At 45.3% G+C, this 24,203-nt stretch overlaps 1 protein-coding gene across 1 annotated transcript in view; it reads left to right on the top strand.

The window, feature by feature from the left end:
* NUTF2 (nuclear transport factor 2) overlaps positions 1 to 24,203 on the top strand; it is a 368,686-nt gene that overhangs the window by 119,251 nt on the left and 225,232 nt on the right. The window contains exon 3 of the mRNA XM_044081652.1: positions 3,504 to 3,602. Coding sequence (XP_043937587.1) covers positions 3,504 to 3,602 — 99 coding nt within the window. The remainder of the gene's footprint in view (positions 1 to 3,503; positions 3,603 to 24,203) is intronic.

Below are 24,203 nucleotides of genomic sequence, written 5' to 3'. Positions count from 1 at the left end.
ACAAACAGGGAGGCACTCATTCTTACCCCCTATGCAGAATGACTTTGGAGCTGTGGACCCTGGCACTCAGCTACAACATCCAGTTACAGGCAATATTTGTGCCAGGAAAAGAAAACTCTCTAGCAGGTATGTTAAGCAGGACCACATCGGATGCCCACGAATGGCAGCTGCACCCGGATATCTTCAAGACCATCTCGAAGAAATGGGGAATGCCTCAGATAGATCTATTCGCATCACCTTTCAATCACCAGCTCAAAAAATTCTGCACAAGGACATTCCATCCACTAGCATGGAAAGTGGACTTGCTCTCCTTCAGCTGGAAAGGCCTAACAGCATATGCATTCCCACCTCTTCCCTTGATACACAAAGTACTACTAAAAATCAAGGAGGAACGTCCAAGGATAATCCTGATAGCTCCAAACTGGCCAAGACAGCATTGGTATCCACTGCTGAGGAGCATGTCTCGGAACAATATGTGGCCAATACCCCTGATGCCTTTGATGCTAACTCAGAACAACTTCAGCACCATGCATCCAAACCTAAAAACGCTGCAACTGACTGCATGGAACATCACATAGCAGCTGCTAATACAGAACTTTCACAAAGAGTTAAAGACATTATTCTTGAAGCACGCAGGCCTTCAACTAGAAGGAATTATGCTGGGAAATGGAAAAGGTTTGTCATTTGGAGTTCTGAAAGAGGAAAAGATGTATCAAACGTAGATATGCCTAACATTCTGGAGTATCTGGCCGAACTACTTCATTCAGGCCTGTCCTACTCCTCCATCAAGATTCATGCATCAGCTATTTCAGCAGAATACAGCTTTGATCCACCTGTTTTTTCACACCCTTTGCTCAGGCAGTTCCTCAGAGGAATCAAGAATGTAAAGCCTCCAAGGAGACCACCATTGCCAGCTTGGGACTTTAACTTTGTGCTAGAAAAATTGACACTATCACCTTTTGAACCAGCAGCAACAGCAGACCTACAACACCTGTCATGGAAAACTGCTTTCCTACTGGCAATTACTTCAGCAAGGAGGGTTTCAGAACTACAGGCCTTAATGGCAGTGCAACCCTTTCTAATCTTCCACCAAGATAGAGTGTCCATGAGGACTAATCCTACATTTATGCCTAAGGTGGTATCCAGAGTGTCTTTAAACCAGGCAATCCACCTACCTACCTTCTTTCCCGACCCACAAAACAGAGGGGAAAGAATACTGCATACCCTGGATGTACATAGACAGCTACGCTACTACTTGGACAGAACAAAAAATAGCAGAAAGACTGACCAACTTTTCGTAGCCTATGCAACAGGAAGGGAAGGAAAAGCTATTTCCAAACAGACAATCTCCAAATGGATAGGAAATTGCATACGATTCTGTTACTCCTTCCATGGAAAACCAATTCCACAGAACATAAGACCTCATTCTACAAGGGCAACAGCCACTACCACAGCCTTCTTACGAGGAGTGGCTACCAAAGACATTATTGAGGCGGCTACTTGGACCTCCGTGCATACATTTGCCAAGCATTATAATTTACCTCTATATTCCAGATCCCGAGCAGGGTTTGCCACTGCTGTTCTGCAAGGGATCCTAAACACACCATAATCTACTTTTATCCTCCTCCCCTAGTTGGCTATGGTATTCTACCCAGTTGTTATGACTGCAGATGCATCCATGAAGGACATAGTACAGTTTTGTACCTACCATAAATGTAGATGTCCGAATTGGATAGCATCTGCAGTCAGGATTACCCTCCCTCCTTCCCTCTGTGGTACTCCTAGGGTGTTTACCCTTCTAATAGCTAGCTAGTGGGGGGATTTCTTTCATGGTGTATTTGTTTGTATTTATGTACATACATGCTTATTTTTGTTTACCTCTATCTTTTGGAAACATTGGCATCTATCCAAAATTTTTAGCCTTCTATAGGGCTTCTGGCATCTGGGGCAAGAAACACTGAAGAAAATGGCGTCGGCTGATGCTTTTATACCCGAAGACCAACAGAGATGACGTCGGGTGAAGTGCGACATCAGCCGAAGCCGGACCCGGACTTTGGAATCCGGCCGACTGAAGGGCTGCCTGACGACAGGACAACCCAGTTGTTATGACTGCAGATGCTATCCAATTCGGACATCTACATTTATGGTAGGTACAAAACTGTACTTTTCAGCTGTCTCTGTCACTGCTGAGTGGTTTGCTAAAGGATTAGCACCTTTGTCTGATATGTTACTTTTCTAAAGAGTGACTTGCTACCATTAGTTAAAGGTAGATGCATCCTTACCTTTATTGCAAAAACTAGTTTATATGGCGGTATGACATAAACGGTGACTGTAAGACTGTTTTAATTTTTAAACCGGGGGTGGGGGTGGGGTATAAAGCTTGTATTGCTTGGGGCTCTACATTTGTCCATATGAATTTTTAGGGTTGCCGCACCTCGAGAGTCCTTTACTGGTGAGCATGTCTTTCACAGAAATGTTAGTAAGCTGCAGTTAAACTTCCACTTGAGATGAAGTGACAACACCTAGACAACTTTTGCCCTTAGTGGAGGAATTAATGTATCCAGTTGGCCCTCCCTGGAGAGGTGGCAAGTGGGAGTTAGGCAAACACATAGAGAGATGCTGCTGTGTTAAGGACGCTGGACTCAAGAGTAGTGCTCCATTGTAAAGCTGGTTACTGGTCATTGTACATTCCTATAGTTACTTGAAAGTGACTGATGGAATATAGTTTAAGCAGTGGAGAAGAAGGTTCTCTGGATTTCCTGTGGGATAGGATGACAAACTCCGTGATACATAACTAGTCTCATTATAAAGCTTGATTCCCTTGGGCAGCTGAAAACAGTTGAGATGTTTCATTGCTAGCTTACATCAGTTTCTCCTGGTATAGTCCACCGGGAGTAAGCCTTGAATTAGATCCAAGATGTAGTAGAGATATTGTACATCTTCATTTTGGAATTTGTGGCGACCCCCCCCCCCCCCCAAATAAATTAAATAAATAAAAATTCAGGCTTCAGGCTAGGAAAAGCAAAGTTAGTTCTACTTTCCTGTACAGTGACTCATCAGGAAAAGTAGAAGAAAAGTTAAGCGAAATGTTAAAAGTGTTCAGATTGCATTTAAAAGGAGACTCTTGAAATTTTTTTGGAGGAAGTGACTCTGTAGAAGTTGCCATGTGGTATTAAGATACCTTTATCTTTTCTTAGGTATTTGAGTTGGATATGCTTGTTTTTTTCTGTGTGTATTTTCTTGTCCTAAACTGTTTGTTATTGTGCCTGAAAAGGAATGTATTGCTTTATACTTAGCTCAAAAACTAAGCAGACACCTTAATATTTTTTTCTTCATGTGCATCCCTGTTCATCCAGAATGAAAGTGACTTTAAGAAACCTTCCAAGGAGGGATGCTGTTAATACTTGGTATTTGCTGAAGTGCAGAAGCTTTCATACTTGTAAAAAATTAATGGTGTTATTCTATATGAAGATTATTTTCTTACTTGTTTGCATTTTGTTTAGAGCCTTCCTTTTCATGAAATTCAACACAGCATAACGTCGGCAGACCACCAGCCCACGGCTGAGGGCTGTGTACTGAGTATGGTAGTAGGTCAGCTTAAGGTAAGAATTTTGAAATGGCTTTTGTACCATTTTGTTAACAGTTGGTATATGAGAATGTCTTAGCTTAATTAGATAGCAAAAAACTTGCTTTTTTAAGTTGTATACATAGACTAAAGAAGTGGATTCCTTCACTTTTCAGTGTACCACTGACATGTGTGCCTAGTCCCTATCATTACATTTGTTCTTTAGATGAGCCATACATGGACTGAAGGTGTTTGTGGTCCTTGGTTTTGGAAGCTTCCAAGAGGTTGTGGTGGCTACAGTGTAACTGCCAGGATGACATTCCTAGCATCTTATGTAAGGGTGAACTCAGTACTGCATATGTTGATCTAAATCCAGGCTGATACAGTTGCATGTCCAGTTGGAATGCACCTGCACAGTTACCATTTGTTTCAGTAATCCCTTTTAAAAGGGAAGATCAAACATGCCTGTTTTCCAGGTTGTCCTTGAGTTAAGCGGTACTTTAAGGATGGGTGGGAATTCATTTGTCTTAACACAGAGACCTCCCTAACTTAATGGAAGATTGGTTAACTGGGAAACTAACTTGTTATTGAAATTTAAGTGGAAAGTTGGCTGTAATGATAAACCCTTAGACAGACTCCTTAAAGCTGAGATGCGTAAACTCTGGTAAGACTGGTCAGTGTGCTATGGAAAAATCCTTTGTGGAAAGGGGGGTAACTACCTAATCTCATAAACTTCATCCACAAAACATTTATGCAGCTTTGACACACTGAGGGGGAAGCCTTGGCACACTGAGGGAGTGACAAGGCCTTTTGGGCAAGAAGACTAGTGGTGAAACACCACATCACAGCCTCTAGGAATGCCACTCTACAACATAATGCAGCAGAGGTCTTAGACAAGGATGCTGCCTTTTGTTTGTGATTTCCTTTTGTTATACTGCATCGCTGATAGTTGATTTTTGAGCAGGTTCTGCGTGATCTTGTAGTCCAGTCATTCAAATGTATGTATTGCATTTGCTAAGATCAAGTTAGATTGATGTTAAGTGGAGCACATTAGGTGCAAGCTCTTCATGCTGATGGGTGGCTAAATTCAGTGCAGCAGCTATCCATGAATTGTGAACTACAGCCAAGTATTGGCTGAATCTGATGTTATCCATGTCACTATTCCTTACCCTCCTTTTCAGATGGCTTCCAGGCTCGAGCTCCTCCCACTTCCGTGACCCTTTGCTGCCCTCTAACCTCTCAGATCTCATATTCCGTGCTCAGCTTAAGATGTGATTTCTACTGGCTCGAATCTCCAGTGTGGATAAGTGCTTAAAAATTATTCCTTTGGCTAAATTTCTCTGTTTCTAGTTAGATTGTAGTTGTCTAGTAGTTTATTTGCCCTCCTGACTTGGTCTATTTTATCCCTCCCCTCCCATTTGTGCTTTTTAGTTGTTGTGGTTTTGGCTCCCTTTTTTCATATGCTTTTAGTGCAGTCGTTCCTCCTTAATTGTTTTCTACTGTGTTTTACTAGTCTATTCCAGTTGTCCTTGGCATTAGTTCTTGGTTAGCGATTTCAGAGTGTCACTTTGATTTTGTTGCTTGGGTTACGTTAGTTATGTCGGACAAACCAGATGGTTTTAAAAGGCACTCCTCGTGTGGTCGGAAGATACCCATGTTTGACAAGCATGAGGAGTGGCTTTATTGTCTTGGTGCCGACCACCTGGAGGTTGAATGCAACATTTCTGCTACAGTCAACCCCAGGGCTTTGGTCGAGCGCCGGAACAAGCTTTTATTGAAGGGTTTGGTCCAAGGGGATCCATTGGCCCAGTCTCTCATCAAGCCTGGACCCTCAGACCACAAGAGGAAGGCTTCCTCTCCTGCAGTCATTTTCCTCTGAGAAGGCCAGGCTGTTGGCTACCATTTCCTCAGCTCTGACTCCAGCCATGGCTTTGTTGGATCCGGCAACCTCAGATCCTAGGTCTCGGAACTCTACCTCTGGATCCAAGGCTTCTGCTCTGAGGCCTTCGGATTCGAGGTTGCGGGGAGTCTACACCCTGATCCAGGGCCTCTTATCCAACCAGTTTTGGACCTACCACAGATCCGACTCACTTGGATCAGAGTCATATGGGGGTCCAAACACTCAGCTCCTCATTTGTTCTTGGATCTGAGGCAGTCGGATCTGAGATCTATAACTGATCCCACCCTTCTTGTAGAGGACTACCCTTTGGGTTCTGGCCTGCCACAGTCCCCTTCTGCTTCCAATCGCAGAAGCTGATCTCCGGAGAGGCATGGGCGGTCCTTGGGCTCCAGACATCCATCCCTGGCAAGGTCCTCTATTTCATCTAGATCTTCCAAGAGCTTGCTCCCCTCCGATATGGACAGGATGATGTCTTTCCTCAAGGCTTAGATTGGGTTGGGGCCGCTTGCCCTTCTGGCCAGGGGCTCTTCTCCTACTTTTTTCCCCCTTCTTGTCTGATGTAGGTTGTTTCATACTTCCAGGTCCTAGGATGCATTGAGGAGGAGATGGGGACATCTATAGCCCATTCTGTCTCTACCCTGCCTAAGTTCCTGACTTCCTCTGCCTGTCCTTCCCCTGGGCAGACTGAGTCCTGGGCCAGACCTGTCACCCCAGAGTCCTTGGGTGAGGATTCTGGTCATGTTTTTTTTGGACCAGTCCCTTCCCTTTGGTGCTTTGGCCTTCGACAGCTTTGGGCCAGTACTGTCCAGAGGCCAGGAGGTGCTGGCTTGCTCTGTTCCCTCTTTTTAGGTGGGCCTGCCTGCCAGGAATGGGGAGGGGGCATCTTCCAGACCTTCGGCCTTCCAGGTAGTAGATAAGACATTTTCCTCCACCGGAGTTTCCTCCCCCCTGCCTTCCAGGGATTTCTCCAGCCCCCTAGAGCAGACTCTTCTCAGGTCCCTGGTCAGGCCTCTCGATCTAGCCTTCAGGTGGGAGTTCCTCCCTTGGCTTTCCCCTCACTTCTGAATCCTCCCCCCGAGTCCCTTCAGAGGAGGTACCTCAGAAGAGGTCATGCAAGAGGGAGGTTACCTAGACTCCCCTATGGAGTCCATCACCAAGGATACAGACCTCTGTGAAGGGGACAGGTCCACCAGATCTCCGCCCGGGGATGTCTCCTTTGGGGACATCTTGGAAAAACTTGGAGGATGGTCTTCCCTCACCCTTTCCTCTGAGGAGTCTGTCTTCCTGCAGCTTTTGGAACGCGACAATCTACCTCCTGAGTCCATCCATCCCTTGTGAATGAACTCATTGACCTCATTGCCAGCAGGACTTTAAAGGAACCGGATACTGTGGAGCTGGTACACGCCAACACATTAGAATTCTCCTGACAGACAGTTTTGGTCAAAGGGAGTGCCAGTTGATGCGATTGTGGAGCTGCCAACACCAAAAAGGAGTTGGTGGTGCAAAGTACATCTGTTCATCCCCCAAATCAACCGTCTGCTTTCCATGCCTGTCGATTGCCCAGGGTCTTACCCTCAGCTTCCTTTGGTCTGTGGGCGTTTAACTACTTGGGACATTTTATCCGCCTCCAGAGGAACTTGGTCAAGAAGCTTTCCACTTCCCTGTCTGAGTGGTTGCCTGCCTGGGAAATAAGTAATGTGACCCCCAAGGTATCTTCTCTTTCTTCCCTGTCCAATTCCTTGATGAAGCTGATCTATAATGCTGCAGAGGGGGCTTCTCAAGCGGCAGCTACAGGCATCACCATTCGACGCCACAATTAGCTGCGCTTTTGTAGGTTTGCAGGGTATTTTAAGGCGTCTTTCACCAACACCCACTTTGATGGATCCACCCTCTTTGGTCCTACAGTCAAGGAAACACTCACCAGTAGTGGACAGGATGAGACCTTGTCGGCTGTGGGAATCAAGTTGTCTACATTCCCCAGTGGCCCTTTTCTAAGACTCAACGGGGAACTAGAAAATTCTGCTTTCAGAATTCACAGTCTGCTTTTCAAGGCGCTCAAGACGAGCCCTCTTCGAGAAGTTGAGGAGAGGGTTCAATGGCAGACATGTTGCCCCAGGGGCAGAGGGGGTCTGCAAAATCAAGGCTGTAGGGAACTCTTCTCTGAGAAGCCCTCCCAGCGCTCCTGAAGCGCTGCCTGACTGTCCTGCCCTGGAGGCAATTGGGGGTCATTTTTCTCTTCACCCTTTGGCCTGGGCAAATATTACATGAGATCGCTGGGTGCTGAACATTATTTCTTGGGGCTATTGTATTCCCTTTTCCCCGACACCCCCTGCAGTCAGGAAGTGCCTCACCGATGCACCACCCCATCAGTGGGAGCTAGCCCAGCAAGAAGGGCTAAAACTTCTTCAAAAGAAAGCCATCCAAGAGGTCCCTCCAGGACAACAACAATGTGGAACTTGCTCTCACTTCTTTTTGGTGCCAAAGACGACTGGGACCCTACTTCCAATTCTGGACCTCCACGTATTGCATCTCTGTCAAGTCCAAGTTCCAGATGGTCACGGTCTAGTCCATTGTGCCCCTTCTGCACAAGGACGATTGGATGTGCTCCATGGATCTCCAGGATGCATGCTATCCTAAAAATAAAGGCGTTGCAGGAGACATCTCTGCCTTTACATGGTGGCTGATCAATACCAGTTCAGGACCCTGCTCTTTGGTCTCGCCACAGCCCTCCCGGGTGTTCACCAAGTGCATGGCAATGGTCTCAGCTCACCTGAGACTGCAGAGATTCCAGTTGTTTCCTTATCTCAACGATTAGAGTGGATCCTCGCAGCTCACCAAGCATGAGCTGACCACAGCTACTTGATACGTGCTCCACCTATTTGACCAGCTAGGAATTGGTGAATCTGCACAAATCAAATCTAATTCCATCCCAAAATTTGGAATTTATCGGAATTCAGCTGGACACTGCGTCAGAGATTGCAGAGCCCCTCTCTGACGTGTTCACCTAATCAGAGCTCATGTTCAATGTCTGCTAGGCCTGACTTGTTTTCCGGTCCATCTTATTCTCAGGGCTTTTAGGGTCCATGGCAGTGGCGATTTGGTCTGGTGCTGCTAGCCAGATTCTACTTGAGGGTTCTACAGTGGACTCTAGCAGTCCAGTGGTGGTCTTTGTGTCATTCGATGACTGCCTAAGTCTGTCTCCCTCCAATATGCAGGCGTCGTCTTCTTTGGTGGATTCAGTCTCCTGACCTGCTAGCAGGCAGACAGTCCCCCCCCCCCCCGTGAACTTGGATGCTTCCTGTTGGGGTAGGGACAGTACGTGGTCCTCCACAGAGACCAAACTGCACATAAATGTATTGGAGATGAGAGCAGTCCTTCTCACATTGCAAGCTTTCCAGGACTGCTTCCCTCTGGGTACCATTGAAGTTCACACAGGCAACACGGTAGTGATGTGGTACATCAGCAAGCAAGGGGGGCACACGCTCTTATCTGCTTTGTCACCTGGCCATGAGGGTGTGGGAATGGGCGATGTCCTCGGGACTCTTTCTTCTTGCAATGAACATTCCAGGCGTGTCCATTGTGTTGGCAGACACTCATCAGGGTCATCCTGAGTCCTCACAAGTGGTCCCTGAATCCTTCAGTGGTGAGAGATTTTCCTGCACTCAGGTTGTCCGTGCTGCAGTCTGTTTGCTTTCCCTCATAGCCACAAATGCAGCCAGTATTTCGCCTTGATACCCCAGTTGGGGAGTCCCCCATGGACTCTCTAGTTAACGATTGGCCTGTGGGTCTCCTTTACGCTTACCCTCCTGTACCTCTCATTCCCAGAGTGCTCCAGAAAACACATCGCCTCAAGGCCACCTTGATCTTCATTGCTGTCTTTTGGCCTCTGCAGGTGTGGTTTTCCCCTCCTACAGTCTCATCTGAAGTACTCCCTTGGTTACTGGATCCCCTTCGGGATCTGATTTCCCACCCCTCCCAGCTTCCGATCCCCAACCTTCAGACTTTGTCTGACTGGATGTTTTGTCCACTTCCCATAATCCTGAATCAGTCCAGGCTTGAGTCTCCCATCAGCAACATTATCCCGGCCTCTCAAAAGGCATCCACCAGAAAGGTATATGTGAGTTAATGGAAGAGGTTTTCAGTTTGGGCTAAGCAGTGTAATCTGGACCCTTTCTCTGCCCCCATTCCAGATACCTTGTTGTCCTTGTCTTCACCTTTTCAAGATGGAGCTAGTTTCTCTACTATCAAAGTGCAACTGACAGTGATTACTAATTTCCATGTTGGCAAGGAACCTATTTTTTCCTCTCATCTGTGTAAGGCTTTTTTGAAAGGTGTTTTTCTGCTTCGGCCTCCTGTTGAAGATCCTTCTCCCCTTGGGACCTTTCATTTGTGCTGCAGTCCCTTCTCCCCTTGGGACCTTTCATTTGTGCTGCAGTCTTACAGAGAGTCCCTTTGAGCCTGCTGCTACCTGCGATATGAAATTTTTGTCATGGAAGACTGCTTTTCTGGTGGCCTTAACTTCGGCAAGAAAGGTTTCAGAGTTGCAGGCTCTTTCTATCAAACCGCCATGCGTGGTATTTCATAAAGACAGAGTGGCTCTCTGAACCAATCCTTCTTTCATGCCTAAGATGGCTACGGAGGCGAATTTGAGTCAGTCAGTTCAGTTGCCATGTTTCTTCCCTAACTTTTTCGGTAAAGGGGAATGTGTTGCATACTCTTGATGTTCATAGACAGTTACAATTCTACTTGGATAGAACCAAGAGTTTCTGCAAATTGGACTAGCTATTTTTAGCTTTTTATCTCAACAGACAGGGTCGGGAGGTTTTTAAGGTTAGTATTTCTCATTGGATTTCGAAATGTATTTTTTTTTGGTCTGTTCGGGTAAGGGTTTTTCTGACCAGGACCAGTCCGTGCTCATTCCACTAGATCTGTGGCTACGTCAGATGCCTATCTGGCCCATCATTCCATAGGCTAGATTTATGCGGCAGCCATCTGGTCTACTCCTCACACCTATGTTACTCGTAAGCTTGCCATTGTCTCCAGGAATAGGGCTTCCTTTGGATCCACAGTTGTTCAGCATGTCCTTCCTTGAGGCCACCCAAGATTTAGGTTAGCTAGGGACTCTGACCCAAGAGTGAGGAATAGTGACACAGATAACATCTGATAGTTATGTACTTAACATAACTTGGCATCTGTGTTATCCTGTGTCACTATTCATCACTATTCTTCCTTCCTTCCCATGTCCTGTGGGGCCGAGATGAAGTGGAGATTTCCAATCTGGTGGTTAGGGTCTTCCTTTGCTGTTTTCTAGGTCTAGGGGAAACTCGATCTGAGGGTTAGAGGGCAGTAAGGGATCATGGGAGAGGGAGGAGCTCAAGCCTGGAAGCTGTGTGAAAAGTTGCCAGTTCTGATCCAAGACCTAAGAGTGATGAATAGTGTCCTAGGATAAGACAGATGCCAAGTTAGGGTGAGTACATAGCTCTTTTTACTCTGTTCCCATCTGAGGCAGTCTCTTAAGGAAATCAAAATGCAGTTATGATGTTGTTTAAGTGAGTGTTATGAAGAGGTCAGTGTTAAGTGTTGGCTGTATTATCCAGAGCCTCAGCTTGACATGAACCAGAGGCCCAGACATCACTATAACCCAGAGAATAGTCACTGTTGCACTTTAGGGTCAAAATGCATTTGCCAGAAGAATATGTATATATTTGTTTTTTAAACGTTTATTGATTTTTAACATATAATCAGTAGAACATAGTAATTTATACAAGCAATTAACAAGTAAATAATTTAACATTAATAAAACAACTAAAGTATTCACAAAGACAGAAAAATATATTTTTGAAGACATTGTTGTAGTTATTAAGGAGCTTGTAGTCCATTTTAGTAACCTGCAAGAGTTTTGCCATCGGTATTAGGGGCAGCTCAGGAGGTAAAACTATCCTAGGCTTCTTGACCCCTTTCCCACCCACCCCACCCCCAGTCTGTCTCTTACATTCTTTGGCTTGCACAGTGCTCTACATTTTATTTTTTTATTTATTTATCCTTTGACCGTGTTAGTCCCACTAGGCTATTAGCCTCTCTTGGGGGGGGGGGGGGGTGGTATTTATACTACAACGGGAAATTTGGCCAGGGCATCAAAGGAACTTCCTTGTGGGTGGTTATGGAAAAAAGAATTATAAAGGAAATTATGAATATGTGTAAACAGATTTGTATGTCTGTATATTTGTACATTTGTAAATGTGTTATAAACGAGTTCGTTTTGGCCCCTACTCTTTTTGATAAGTGCAGTGGTGTCTTTGGCATCCACCTGAGCTACCACCAACTCATGCGGATGGAGCCTCATTTTAATGACTCATCCAGAAGACGACACACACGAGTACAGCACTTACTCGGTTTGCTTGTGGCACAGCTTTTTCCCCGTCAGTGGCACACTACCTGTTCCAGCTGTCATTTGTGTCCCTTCTAATGAAGCTACTCAGCACAGAAGTAAGAAGACACTTGTAGCCATCATTGCTGTAAAGTCTCTTCGTACAGTTTAGGTGAAGAAGCAAAGGGTTTATAATACTTATCCCCTTCTTTTACTATGGCCACTACTGTTGTTAAAAAGCTAAGGGAACTTTGTTTTAGAACGTTTTTTCACCAGTCCCCTCTACAGTGACATCTCCTTTCAACTCTTTTAACACTTCAAAAAGAAAGAGTTTTCACTTTGCACAGGAGATTGTAATTCCTGTTTGTTGGGAATTACTCCACCTCTCTTCTGAAAGTACTGTCTAGGCCTCCTTGTCTCAGGCTGCGGTTGAAAACAAAGCCCTTTCAAACTATTCCCTGTTTAGACTTGATTTTGATTGTGGTACTGGTGAAACCCCTTCATGGATTGATTACATGCCACGTCCATTAAAGTTGCTTAGTAAGACTTTTTTTTGTTTGTATTGGAATCTTTACCCTCCAGTTCTAGAGTCCTTGACAGCAGTTCACCAGTTTCTGTGAATCTCTACTGTACCTTTTACTTGGCATCAGTCTCGAGAACATCTGGGCTTTCAACCCTGTATATGTTCTTCGTGATTCACTGTTGCAGTCATCAAGCTTCGGTTATCTGCCTACAGGTAGCCCTCAGTCGGCCCGAATACCAGAGTCTTGGGATTTCTGCGTCGGATGCTGTCACCTCATCCATGACGTCAGGTCATCAGGGGTATAAAACATGCAGCCGACGCCATTACATCAGCTTTTCTTGCTGTGCAGGAGCCCGAAGCAATTGCCAATTGCCAAGTGCCAGTCGGCAGCTGCCTGAATTTTTCGTTTTTCGAGTTTCAAACCTGAAGTCTTCTAAAGCTAAGTACCCCATTGGGGATCCTTTTTTTTCTTGCTCTAACTGATGTCAGAAAAAGTTAACAGTTGTCTTGCTTGTGGAAAGCAAATACCTCAGAGATTTTCATTCTTACTGCATCACCTGTTTAGGCCCAGACCACGACATCCCTTGCTGTTGGTTTTGTGCCTTGTTCAACACCCAAACTATCCATTGTCGGGCTATTTTTGTCTCTAAATTCTTTTGCTCTCGTTCTCCGTATTCCGAAATGGCTTCGGTAAAGCCGTCTAACTACTGATCTTATGAAAAAACGCAAAGATAAAGACAGAGACCGCCCACATAGGTCCAAAACTGCCGACGACGCTTCCATTAAGCTAGTCGCCAGTACTCAGTGAGCCGCTTTCGCAGCTCGTTACCCGCTTCTACAGATTTGCAGGCCTCTACTGAGACTCATTCGGAGTTTGGTATGCCGCGAGATGCTTCTTCCACTATGGAACCTGTGGATATCTCTACCTTGGATGGGTCCAGAGCCGCTGTGCAGGCACCGGCTTCTGAGGGTGTATTCAGACCTTCCGATGTTCGTATCAAACCGACTACTTCATTAATGACTAAATCTACCGAATTTCTCAGGCCCAGAATTCGCACTACGCCTAGGAAACTGACGACCAAACACATTCTCAAGCTCCCATGCCACAGAAACAAATGCTTAGAATGGCTGAAGACCTTATTACTTTAATTAGGGGAAGCCCCCCCCCCCCCAGACCAAATTGATTTTCCTTCTGATTCTTCAGACCATGAGTCTGATGACTCTGACTCCTGTGATTACCAAGACATGCCCTTATCTACCTATGAGGACTCAGATGCAGAGGATTCAGTTCCCTCAACCTCCCCCCCAGAGGACCTTTCTTTTGGTGAAACCTTGCCCGCATTTCCGCTGGGAATGCCAGGACTACCCACAGTCTAAAAAGAGACTCAGGGAATTTTTAGACTTGCTTAGCTATTCCCCCTGTCCTGAATATTGTAGATGTCTTCATGGAATCCAGCCTTACCCCTGATACTTTACCACCTGCTCCTAGGAAGCCTGACCGATACTAGAGAGTACCTGACTCTCTCAAATTTCTGTTTCAAAATCCCACTGTGGATCCAGAGACCATTTCCCAGGGACCTTAAGGTATTAAGGCTTCTACAGCCAAAACCCTACCCCTTCGGACAGGGCTTCTAGGGCTCTAGACAGATGGGGTAAGAAGGTATGTACCTCTGCAACTCTTGCCATCAGGGCTGTAAATTGCAAGTTTCACATGTTGAAGTACCAGCAACATATTATTAATCTAATTAAATACAAATTGTTGTTGATTCCTGATTGTGCAGAAAATAAGGATTTATAAGACTTAATGCATTCTGCAAACCAAGTTAGTAAACATACTTTGCAGTGTGGTTTTGATGCCTTAGAGGCATCTTTCTTACAGGGCTGCTGTCACTGGGTCTATTCTGAGAAGGCATGCTTGGCTGAAGGAACCAATCTTGCCAGACCATGTCAAGGCAAAATTACTTGATGCTCCATCAAATTAAGAATGTTTGTTTGGCTCTAAAGCAGAAGTTGTTCTTAAAAAGTTGGAGGAAAAAGCTAACTCTATGCAAAACTTTTAGATTTCTTACGGGTACAGCCACCTAGATTCACTAGGCATTGGCCTTCAAAAAACTGGTCCTTTCCAGTCCCTTTCAGACCTTCTCAGCCCAAACACAGGGGCAACAGAGCACAAAGACTACAGTCTCATGGTATGCACAGATCTAAACAATGGAGTGGTAAGCCACCCCCCTATGGAAAAAGTTCACAATGACTTGTCCTTAATTCTTCCCAGCCATGCCCAAGTACTTGCACCCCTAGGAGGAAAACTCACCCTGCATGCAAAAAACTGGGAGTATATTACCCAGGACCGATGGGTCTTAAACATTGTATCCCAGGGATACAGATTCTATTTCCGCTCTGCCAACCCCAAGCGGATTGCCACACCTTCCTGCAAACCAGTGGGCAGCGGCCCAAAAGCCAGTACTTTCTCTTCAGTATCAGGGCTATTCAACCTGTGCCAGCAGAGCAAAGGGACAGGGTTTCTACTCCAGGCTGTTCCTGGTGCCCAGGAAAGAGAACTCTTGGTGCCCTATTCTGGGTCTGTCAACTCTAAACACCTTCCTGGTGGTACCAAAATTCAAAATGTTTACGCTCCAGCAGCTCCTTCCTATGCTAGCCAAGGCCTTCTGGCTAGTCACCCTAAACTTAAAAGAAGCTTATCTGCGCATCCCTATAAGGGAATCTTGCAGGAAATGTCTACATTTCAGGGCAGGCTCTATGCACTATCAGTTCTCTGCACTTCCCTTTGGCTTATCTACTCCACCCAGGGTATTTACAAAGTGCCTGGCTCCAGCCATTGCTTACTGCAGGCAGAGAAATATTTAAATTTACCCATACTTCGATGATTGCCTGATTCAGGTAGACAGTCAGGAATTGCTACTTCAGCACCTGACATTTGTAGCGAGACTCCCAACTTCTCTTGGTTATACCATCAACGAAAAAAAATCACATCTGGTACCCAGCCAAAAGATTGTATTCCTGGGAGCAAGCTTGAACACAACTTCCCAGTTGGCATTCCTCACTGCAGAAAACCAGGTTTATTTGACAACTTATTTCAAACTACTGGCCACCCAAACCCAGCTGTCTGCAAGAAAAATACTGCAAGTCCTAGGGTTCATGGCCTCATTTATTCTACTGATTCCATATGCAAGACTGCATATGATGAAACTTCAGTGGTACTTAAAAATTCTGTGGTGTCAACATTCCCAGAACCTGGAAACAGTGATTCCTATCATTTCTTGCCTAATGACAGAGTTCCTTTGGGCAGAGGCTTGTAACCACAACAAGGGACTCCCTTTCTCACAGCTCCCTGCCATCCAGACTCTGACAACAGACATCAGACTATGCATGGGGGGGCTTGCATGGCAGGCAAATGCATTCAAGGCAAATGGAGCCCAGGACAAATTCACCTGCATATCAATCAGAAAGAAATGTTATCTGTGCAGAATGCACTGACAGCCTTTAAATACCTTATTCTGCCAGGACAACTTTTGATAAAGGCAGACAACATCACAGTTACATAAGCAGGGAGGAACTCACTCCTACCCACTCTGCAGGTTAGCCATGGCTCTGTGGAACACATCATTAAGCAACCAAGTGCACCTGCAAGTTCAATTCCTGCCATGCAAACAATTCACTGACAGACTACTTCAGCAGAAATCTAATGGACTCACACGTGTGGAAACTGGAACCAAACTCATTCAAACTTCTAATACACAGGTGGGGGGACACCAGAGGTGGACCTCTTTGCGTCCCCCCAAAACCATCAAATAAACAAATTTTGCACCAGAATTCCCCACAGCCAAGCTTGGAAAGTGGATGCGTTATCCTTCACATGGGAAAACCTCTCAATCTATATCTTTCCCCCCTGTGCCCCTCCTTCCAAAAGTACTCCTCAAGATCAGACAGGACAGGCCAAGGACAATCTTTATTGCACCAGACTGGCCACGCCAGCAGTGGTACCCACTCCTCTGCAGTCTGACAGCAGTGCCACCCTGGCACCTACATCAGACCCCCTCTCTGCTGTCCCAGCAGGAGGGACAGGTTTTGCATCCTCATCTGCAAACTCTGAACCTGGCAGCCTGGCTTATTCCCTGAATACATCCAGCAACCCTCAGCAAACAGGTGCTGAATGTTATCCTTGAGGCCAGGAGGCCCAGTACTAGGAAATCCTATTCAGAAAAGTGGAATAGATACTGTTCTTGGAGCCAGTTTCAATGGAGGGACACAACCGTGCCCTCCTTGCCTCAAATCCTAGATTACCTAGCAGAGCTGCTCCACAAAGGCCTATCCTTCTCATCAATTAAGATTCATGCCTCTGCCATCTCAGCTCATTGCAATACTGAGCCCACCTCTCTTCTCTCACCCTCTAAGCAAACAGTTCCTGAGAAGGAGCTAACAATTTAAGACCCCCAAGGAGAGCTCCCACTCTTGCCTGGGACCTTAACATTGTACTAGAGAAGCTCATGCTTCCCCCTTTTGAGCCTGCTGCTACAGCAGAGTTAAAATTCCTCTCTTGGAAAACCGCTTTACTGCTAGCCATCACTTCAGCAAGAAGAGTGTCTGAGTTAAAGGCCATGCACTCAGAGATGTTCATAGTGTTTCACTGTTGCAGTCATTACTCTTGGGTTATCCTGCTGGCAGGCTACCTGCAGTCGGCCAGAATTCCAAAGTCTAGGTCTGGTGTCGGTTGCTGTCGCCTCCTCCCTGACGTCCGTGCGCCAGGGGTATAAAAGATGCAGCCGACGCCATTTTCTTCAGTCTTTCTTGCCACGCGGTGCCCGACGCAAAAGCAGTTTACAAGTGCCGGTCGGCCGACTCCTGAGATTTTCACAGATTAATTTCAGATCCGAAGTCTTCATTAAAGCTAAGTACCCCATTGGGGAAATGTTTTTCTTGCTCCAGACCGATGTCAGAAAAAGTTAACCATTGTATTTCTTGAGGGAAGCAAATACCTCAAGGATTTTCATTATTACTATATTCCTTGCCTAGGCCCTGATCATAACATTGCTAGCTGTCAGTTTTGTGCTAGAGTCAACCAATGCACTATTAAGCGTCGGTTTGATTTTGCTTTTCATTACTTTGGCCGAAAATTCAATTATATAATGCCGTCGGAACAGCCGACAACCGGAGTTTATAAAAAGTGCAAGGAAAAAGAGGACAGGCATCAGAGATCGAAAACCAACAAGGCTTCTGGTAAGCCTGTCGCTGGTTCACCGTGAGGCGCTTTCGCAGCCCCTGACACCCGCTACCTCAGAGCCACAGGCCGCTGACGACTCCCACGTGGAGCCAACTAGGCCTCTGGATACTCAAGGTATTGGACACTCTGAAATCATTCCCTCAGATGGGTCCGGAGCCGCTGAGCAGGCATCGGCTTCTGAGGGTGTTTTCAGACCTACACAGCTATATGTAAAGCCTACTTCAGCTTCTAAAGCAAAGACTAAAAGCACAGTTAAAGACAAAGAAACAAGTACAGCATTCTCCAGGACAAACTTCCATGCATAAGAATCAGATGCTCAAAATGGCCGAAGACCTTATTACCTTGATCATGGGTTCCCATCCCCCTCCTGATAAGAGGCCTAGGCAAGAGACAGACTGACTCTTCAGATCAGGTTTCCATTTCCTCTGACTCCTCTTCTGTACAGGAATACTCTCTTCCTCCCTATGAGGATTCTGATGCTGAAGAATCCATTACTTCAGCCTCTCCTCCTGAGGATTATTCTTTTGTGGAAACCCTGTATACCATAAGGGAGCACTTCCACTGGGAGAGCCAAGATTACTCAGAATTAAAGAAAAGGCGTAGAGATTTTCTTTTACTTCCTCAGCACAGACCTCTTGCTATTCCCCCTGTGCTAGACATTGTAGATGTTGTATTTCCATCCGGCCTTTCTCCAGACTCCTTATCTCCAGCTCCTGTTAAAGCAGACAGATACTACAGGATTCCAGATTCACATAAATTTCTTTATAAAAACCCTGCTGCTGACCCAGAAACTATTTCTCAGGGTCCCAAAGGGGTTAAGGCTGCTACTGCAAAAAAAAAAACTATCCCTTCTGACAGGGATTCAAGGGTACTAGACAGATGGGGGAAAAAGGTTTACACTTCTGCTACTTTGGCTGCGAGGGCTTTAAATTGTCAATTTCATATTATTAAATGTCAGCAATACTTAATGTCTCTTAAAACAGAAAATTTTGGCCAATTCTGATTGTGCAGAAAATAAGGAAATGTAGGATTTATTGCATGCAACTGAACAAGTGGGAAAGCATACTTTGCAATGTGGTTTTGATTCTCTGGAGGCCTCCTGCAGGGCCGCAGTTACGGGTTCTGTCATTAGGAGGCATGCTTGGTTAAAGGAACAAAATCTGCCTGATCATGTTAAAGCAAAATTATTAGATGCTCCATTGCAGCATGATACTTTATTTGGTGTTAAATCAGAGGAGGTTTTGAAGAAAATGGAGGACAAAGCGAAATCTATGCAGACAGTACAGGAATTTTTACAGGTTCAGCCACCAAGATTTAACAGGAACTGGCCTACAAAGAATTGGTCCTTTCCAGTGTAGGACAGGCCACAGAGGCAGATACAGACGTCCCAGAGGCAGATCCCAGCCCCAGAGCTCATACAGGCCTAGGTGCTTCTACCTCCAAAAGTGGAGAAGACAAAGCACAGCCATACAGGAAACGGTCCCAATGACTTGCCTCTGCCAGCACCAAGCACTTATCTTCTTGCAGCCCCCTTAGGGGGAAAACTAGCACTTTTCTTTCAAAATTGGCAAATGATCACCCAGGACAAATGGTTATTAAATATAGTGTCCCAGAGCTACAGGTTCCACTTTCACACCCTTCCAAAGGCAAGAGGTATGCCAAACCTGCTACACAATCAATGGGCAGAGGCACAAAAACAAGTTTTGTCCCTTATGAACATGAGAGCCATTCAGCAAGTACCACAACAAGAGCAGGGACAAGGATTTTACTAGAGTCTTTTCTTGGTACCCAGAAAGGACAAAGCCTGGAGACCAATACTGGACCTGTCTTTTCTAAACACATTTCTGGACGTTCCAAAATTCAAAATGTTAACTCTGCAGCAGCTTCTGCCCATGCTGGGCAAGAAGGCTTGGCTTGTAACTTTGGACCTAAAAGAGTCATACCTGCATGTACGAATCAGACAGTCTTGCAGAAGATACCTCAGATTCATAGCTGGCTCAATGCATTACCAATTCTCTGCACTGCCCTTTAGCTTATCTACTGCGCCCAGGGTCTTCACAAAATGCCTGGCACCAGTAATTGCATTTTGCAGACAAACAGGAATTCAAATATATCCTTACTTGGACGACTGCCTTATACAACAAGGACACTCTACTAAAGCATCTGGCATTCGTAAAAAGATTATTAATTTGCCTAGGGTACACAGTAAACGAAAAGAAATCAAAACTAGTACCCTCTCAAGAGATAATATTTCTGGGTGCAAGCCTAAATGCAATTGCCCAGATGGCTTATCTCACACCAGACAAACAAAGGCAACTAACTTCTTACTTCAAAATGTTGGCAACAAAGACCCAGTTATCTGCAAGAAAAAATTCTGCAGTCTTTGGGCTTCATGGCATCCTGCGTTCTGCTAATTCCATATGCCAGACTGCATATAAGGAAACTTCAGTGGTACCTAAAAAGTGTATGGACTCAACATTGTCAAAGCCTGGAAGCATTAATTACCCTCATTCCTTGCCTGCAATAGGAGTTTTGATGGTGGGCACATGCCTGTCACCTCAAGGGACAGCCATTCACTCTACCCACAGCCAGGCAGTCAATAGCAACAGATGCATCAGATTATGCCTGGGGAGCACACATGGCAGGAAAATGTATTCAGGGCACATGGTCTACAAGCCAAATGCATCTACATATCAATCAAAAAGAGATGCTAGCTGTTCAGAATGCCCTGACAGCTTTCAAGGATCTACTCCATCCAGGACAACTACTGATAAGGAATGACAATATTACAGTCATGTGGTACATAAACAAGCAGGGAGGCTCACATTCCTACCCCCTATGCAGACAAGCTGTGACTTTGTGGGACACAGCATCAACTTATCAAGTACACCTGCAAGCACAATTCCTGCAAGCAAAGAACAATACTGTGGCAGACTAAGCAGAAACCTCACGGATCCCCATGAGTGGAAACTGGATCCACAAGTCTTCAGCATGATAACCAAGGAATGGGGATGCCCAGACATAGATCTATTTGCCTCCCCTCACAACTGCCAACTACAGAAATTCTGCACAAGGACTTATCACAAGCAAGCATGGAAAGTGGATGCTCTGTCATTCAGATGGAAAACTTTAACAGTGTATGCCTTTTCTCCTCTGCCTCTCCTCCCCCAAGGTACTCCTAAAGGTCAGACAAGAGAAGCCAATAATGATTTTGATTGCCCAGACTGGCCATGCCAGTACTGGTACTCAATCCTAAAAAGCTTGTCTCAAGGCCCAGCCTGGACATTGCCTCTTAATTCCTCACTTACTGACTCAGCGAAACAATCAAATTCTGCACAGCCAACTCGGGACCCTAAATCTGGCAGCATGGCGGATAATGTAACCATTCAAAACACTCCTCTCTCTAAAGCAGTGATGGATGTTATTTTAGAGGCCAGGAGGCCCAGTACCAGAAAATCGTATGCAGAAAAATAGAAAAGATTCTGTGCTTGGAGCCAGGCACAAGGAACTGACACATCTGTTCCAAATATTCCTCAGATTTTACAATACCTAACTGAGATGCTGGACAAGGGCCTATCCTTTTCATCAATTAAAATTCATGCCTCTGCCATTTCAGCTCATTACAATACGGAACCTCCTATTTTTTCCCATCCATTACTAAGGCAGTACCTCAGAGGGGTCAAAAACATAAGACCTCCAAGGAGAGCCCCAATACCTGCATGGGATCTCAATTATGTCTTGGAAAAACTCACACTGCCGTCTTTTGAGCCAGCCAATACAGCTGATATAAAGTTTTTTATCTTGGAAAACAGCTCTGCTCCTAGCAATAACCTCTGCAAGACAAGTTTCAGAGTTACAGGCACTCATGGTTGTGGAACCTTTCATCATTTTCCATCCAGACAAGGGTTTCTTTAAGGACGAACCCAACATTTATGCCTAAGGTAGTGTCCAGTGTGGCCCTTAACCAAACCATTCATTTGCCTACCTTTTATGCAAACCCACAGAACAAGGGTGAGAGACTTCTGCATTCCTTGGACATACACAGATAACTACGCTTCTACTTGACCAGAACTAAAGCTTTCAGAAAAACTGAGCAACTTTTAATGGCATATGCTGCAGGATCTCAAGGAAAGCCCATCTCAAAACAGACCATTTCAAAATGGATAGGCCACTACATTCGTTTCTGCTACTCACAACATGGCAAATCAGTGCCCAAGGGCATTAGGCCTCATTCTACCAGGGCAGCAGCCACTTCAGCAGCCTTTCTCAGAGGAGTACCAACTAAAGATATTTTAGAGGCTGCAACTTGGAGTTCAGTGCACACTTTTACAAAGCACTACCATTTACCTCTCTACTCTAAATCCAGAGCAGGCTTCGCCACTGCAGTTCTGCAAGGACTTATAGCCTCTCCTAATCCTATTTAGGCCCAGCCACCCAACCTCAGCTTTGGGATTCAACCCAAGAGTAATGACTGCAACAGTGAAACACGATGAACATAGTACAGTTGTGTACCTACCATAAATGTAGATGTTAGAGTGTATTCACTGTTGCAGTCCAGGTTACCCACCCACCATCCCCCTTTTCTTTGCTGGGACTTACCTATACTTCTCTATTTTATACAACCTATGTGGTGTATTTGCTTATAGATGAAGGAAATGTTTATTTTACTGCATGCATGATTATTGGCATAATTTTTTAGCCTACCTTTTTGGGGGCACCTGACATCTGGACAAGAAAAACTGAAGAAAATGGCGTCTGCTACATCTTTTATACCCCTGGCGCACTGACGTCAGGGAGGAGGCGACAGCAACCGACGCCGGACCTAGACTTTGGAATTCTGGCCGACTGCGGGTAGCCTGCCAGCAAGATAACCCAAGAGTAATGACTGCAACAGTGAATACACTCTAACATCTATATTTATGGTAGGTACACAACTGTACTTTTCCCCTCAGGGCTAACCCATCTTTTATGCCCAAGGTGGTATACAGTGTGATTTTAAACCAATCCATCCATTTGCCAGACTTTTTTTCCTAATCAGAATAAAGGGGAAAGGATCTTGCACTCCTTGGACGTGCACAGACAGCTCAGGATCTACCTTGACAGAACTAAACCTTTCAGAACATCTGACCAGCTGCTAGGCAGCTTTGCTACAGGGGCAGAGGGCAAGGCATTTTCGAAAGAAACCATTTCTAAATGGATAGCACACTGCATCCATTTCTGCTACAAACACCATGGAAAACCTACCCCACAGAGGATCAGGCCTCATTCCACTAGGGCTACCTCAACCTCTACAGTTTTTCTTAGGGGAGTCCCTACCAGGGACATCCTGGAAACTGCAACCTGGAGTTCTGTACACACCTTCACCAAACATTACCTCTTACCTATCTTTTCTAAATCCAGGGCTGGATTTGCCTCCGCAGTCTTGCAAGGCCTGCTAGCCAGCCCTACTACTACTTGACTGCCTTCACCCTTCCTCTGCTTTGGGAATCAACTCAAGTGTGATGACTGCAACAGTGAAACACGAAGAACATAGTACAGTTGTGTACACTTTATCATAAATGCAGATGTTCGAGTGTATTCACTGTTGCAGCCCTGGTTACCCTCCCTCCAGCCCCCTGACTTTATACCTGTCCTCTTTTGGCCATATCTTATGGAAATTATATTTACTTTTTACTGGAGGTGTTCCACACCATTTGATTGCTTCCTATTTTGAGGGCTCCTGACATCTGGGGCAAGAAAAACTGATGTAATTGGGTCTGCTGCATGTTTTATACCCCTGACTACCTGACATCATGGATGAGGCAACCACATCCGATGCAGAAATCCCAAGACTCTGGTATTCGAGCCGACTGAGGGCTACCTGCAAGCAGAGATAACCCAAGTGTGATGACTGCAACAGTGAATACACTCTAACTGTTGGGAGGATGGCCTAATGGTTAAGGTGTTTGCCTTACAAACACAAGGTGCAAACACAAGGTGCAGGGTTTGAGTCTCACAAGGGATAATTGGCTAGGCTTAAAATGGCTCGCAAGGGCAGTTAAATTAGTATAAATCTATGAACCTAATCTATGAACCTATGAACATCTACATTTGTGGTAAGTGTACACAAACTGTACTCTCTCACCATTGGCTATGTGGGCACTGTGCTAGTGTTGATTTTTTTTAATGCTGGTATTCTCTGTCTGTGAATCCATTGTTTTATTTAATAGTAGCCCACGTGACTTTATGGGTGCTTGATCCCTGGGCCTCCAGTACACTGTTCCTGTTCTGGTCCTGGTTCATCCAGTGTGTAGCTTTCAGTCATGAAGCCTATTTCAACTTCAGGATCTGTGTCTCGCATGTCCACTGTCTGCTTTCAAGTGGTGGAACAGTTGAGTGGATAAGATTCCTTGCAATACTTTAGTGTATGAGTTAGAGTTGTGCGTTACCATTTTTGAAATGAGAACTTTTGTTTTAACACTTTTTTTATGAAATTATTAATTAAGACATAGCAAGCCCACATTATATCACATCTGCTGGTTTAGTTCAACATTACATACATTGCTTATTTTGTAAATTCCCTTAAACTACAGTCCTCCTGTTGAACATTATTCTACATGTATTGTTCCA

The sequence above is a fragment of the Protopterus annectens genome, chromosome 8.part1, assembly GCF_019279795.1.
Source record: "Protopterus annectens isolate FY-2018-M chromosome 8.part1, PAN1.0, whole genome shotgun sequence".
Taxonomy (NCBI): Eukaryota; Metazoa; Chordata; order Ceratodontiformes; family Protopteridae; genus Protopterus; species Protopterus annectens.
This window is presented reverse-complemented; position numbering and strand designations above follow the sequence as displayed.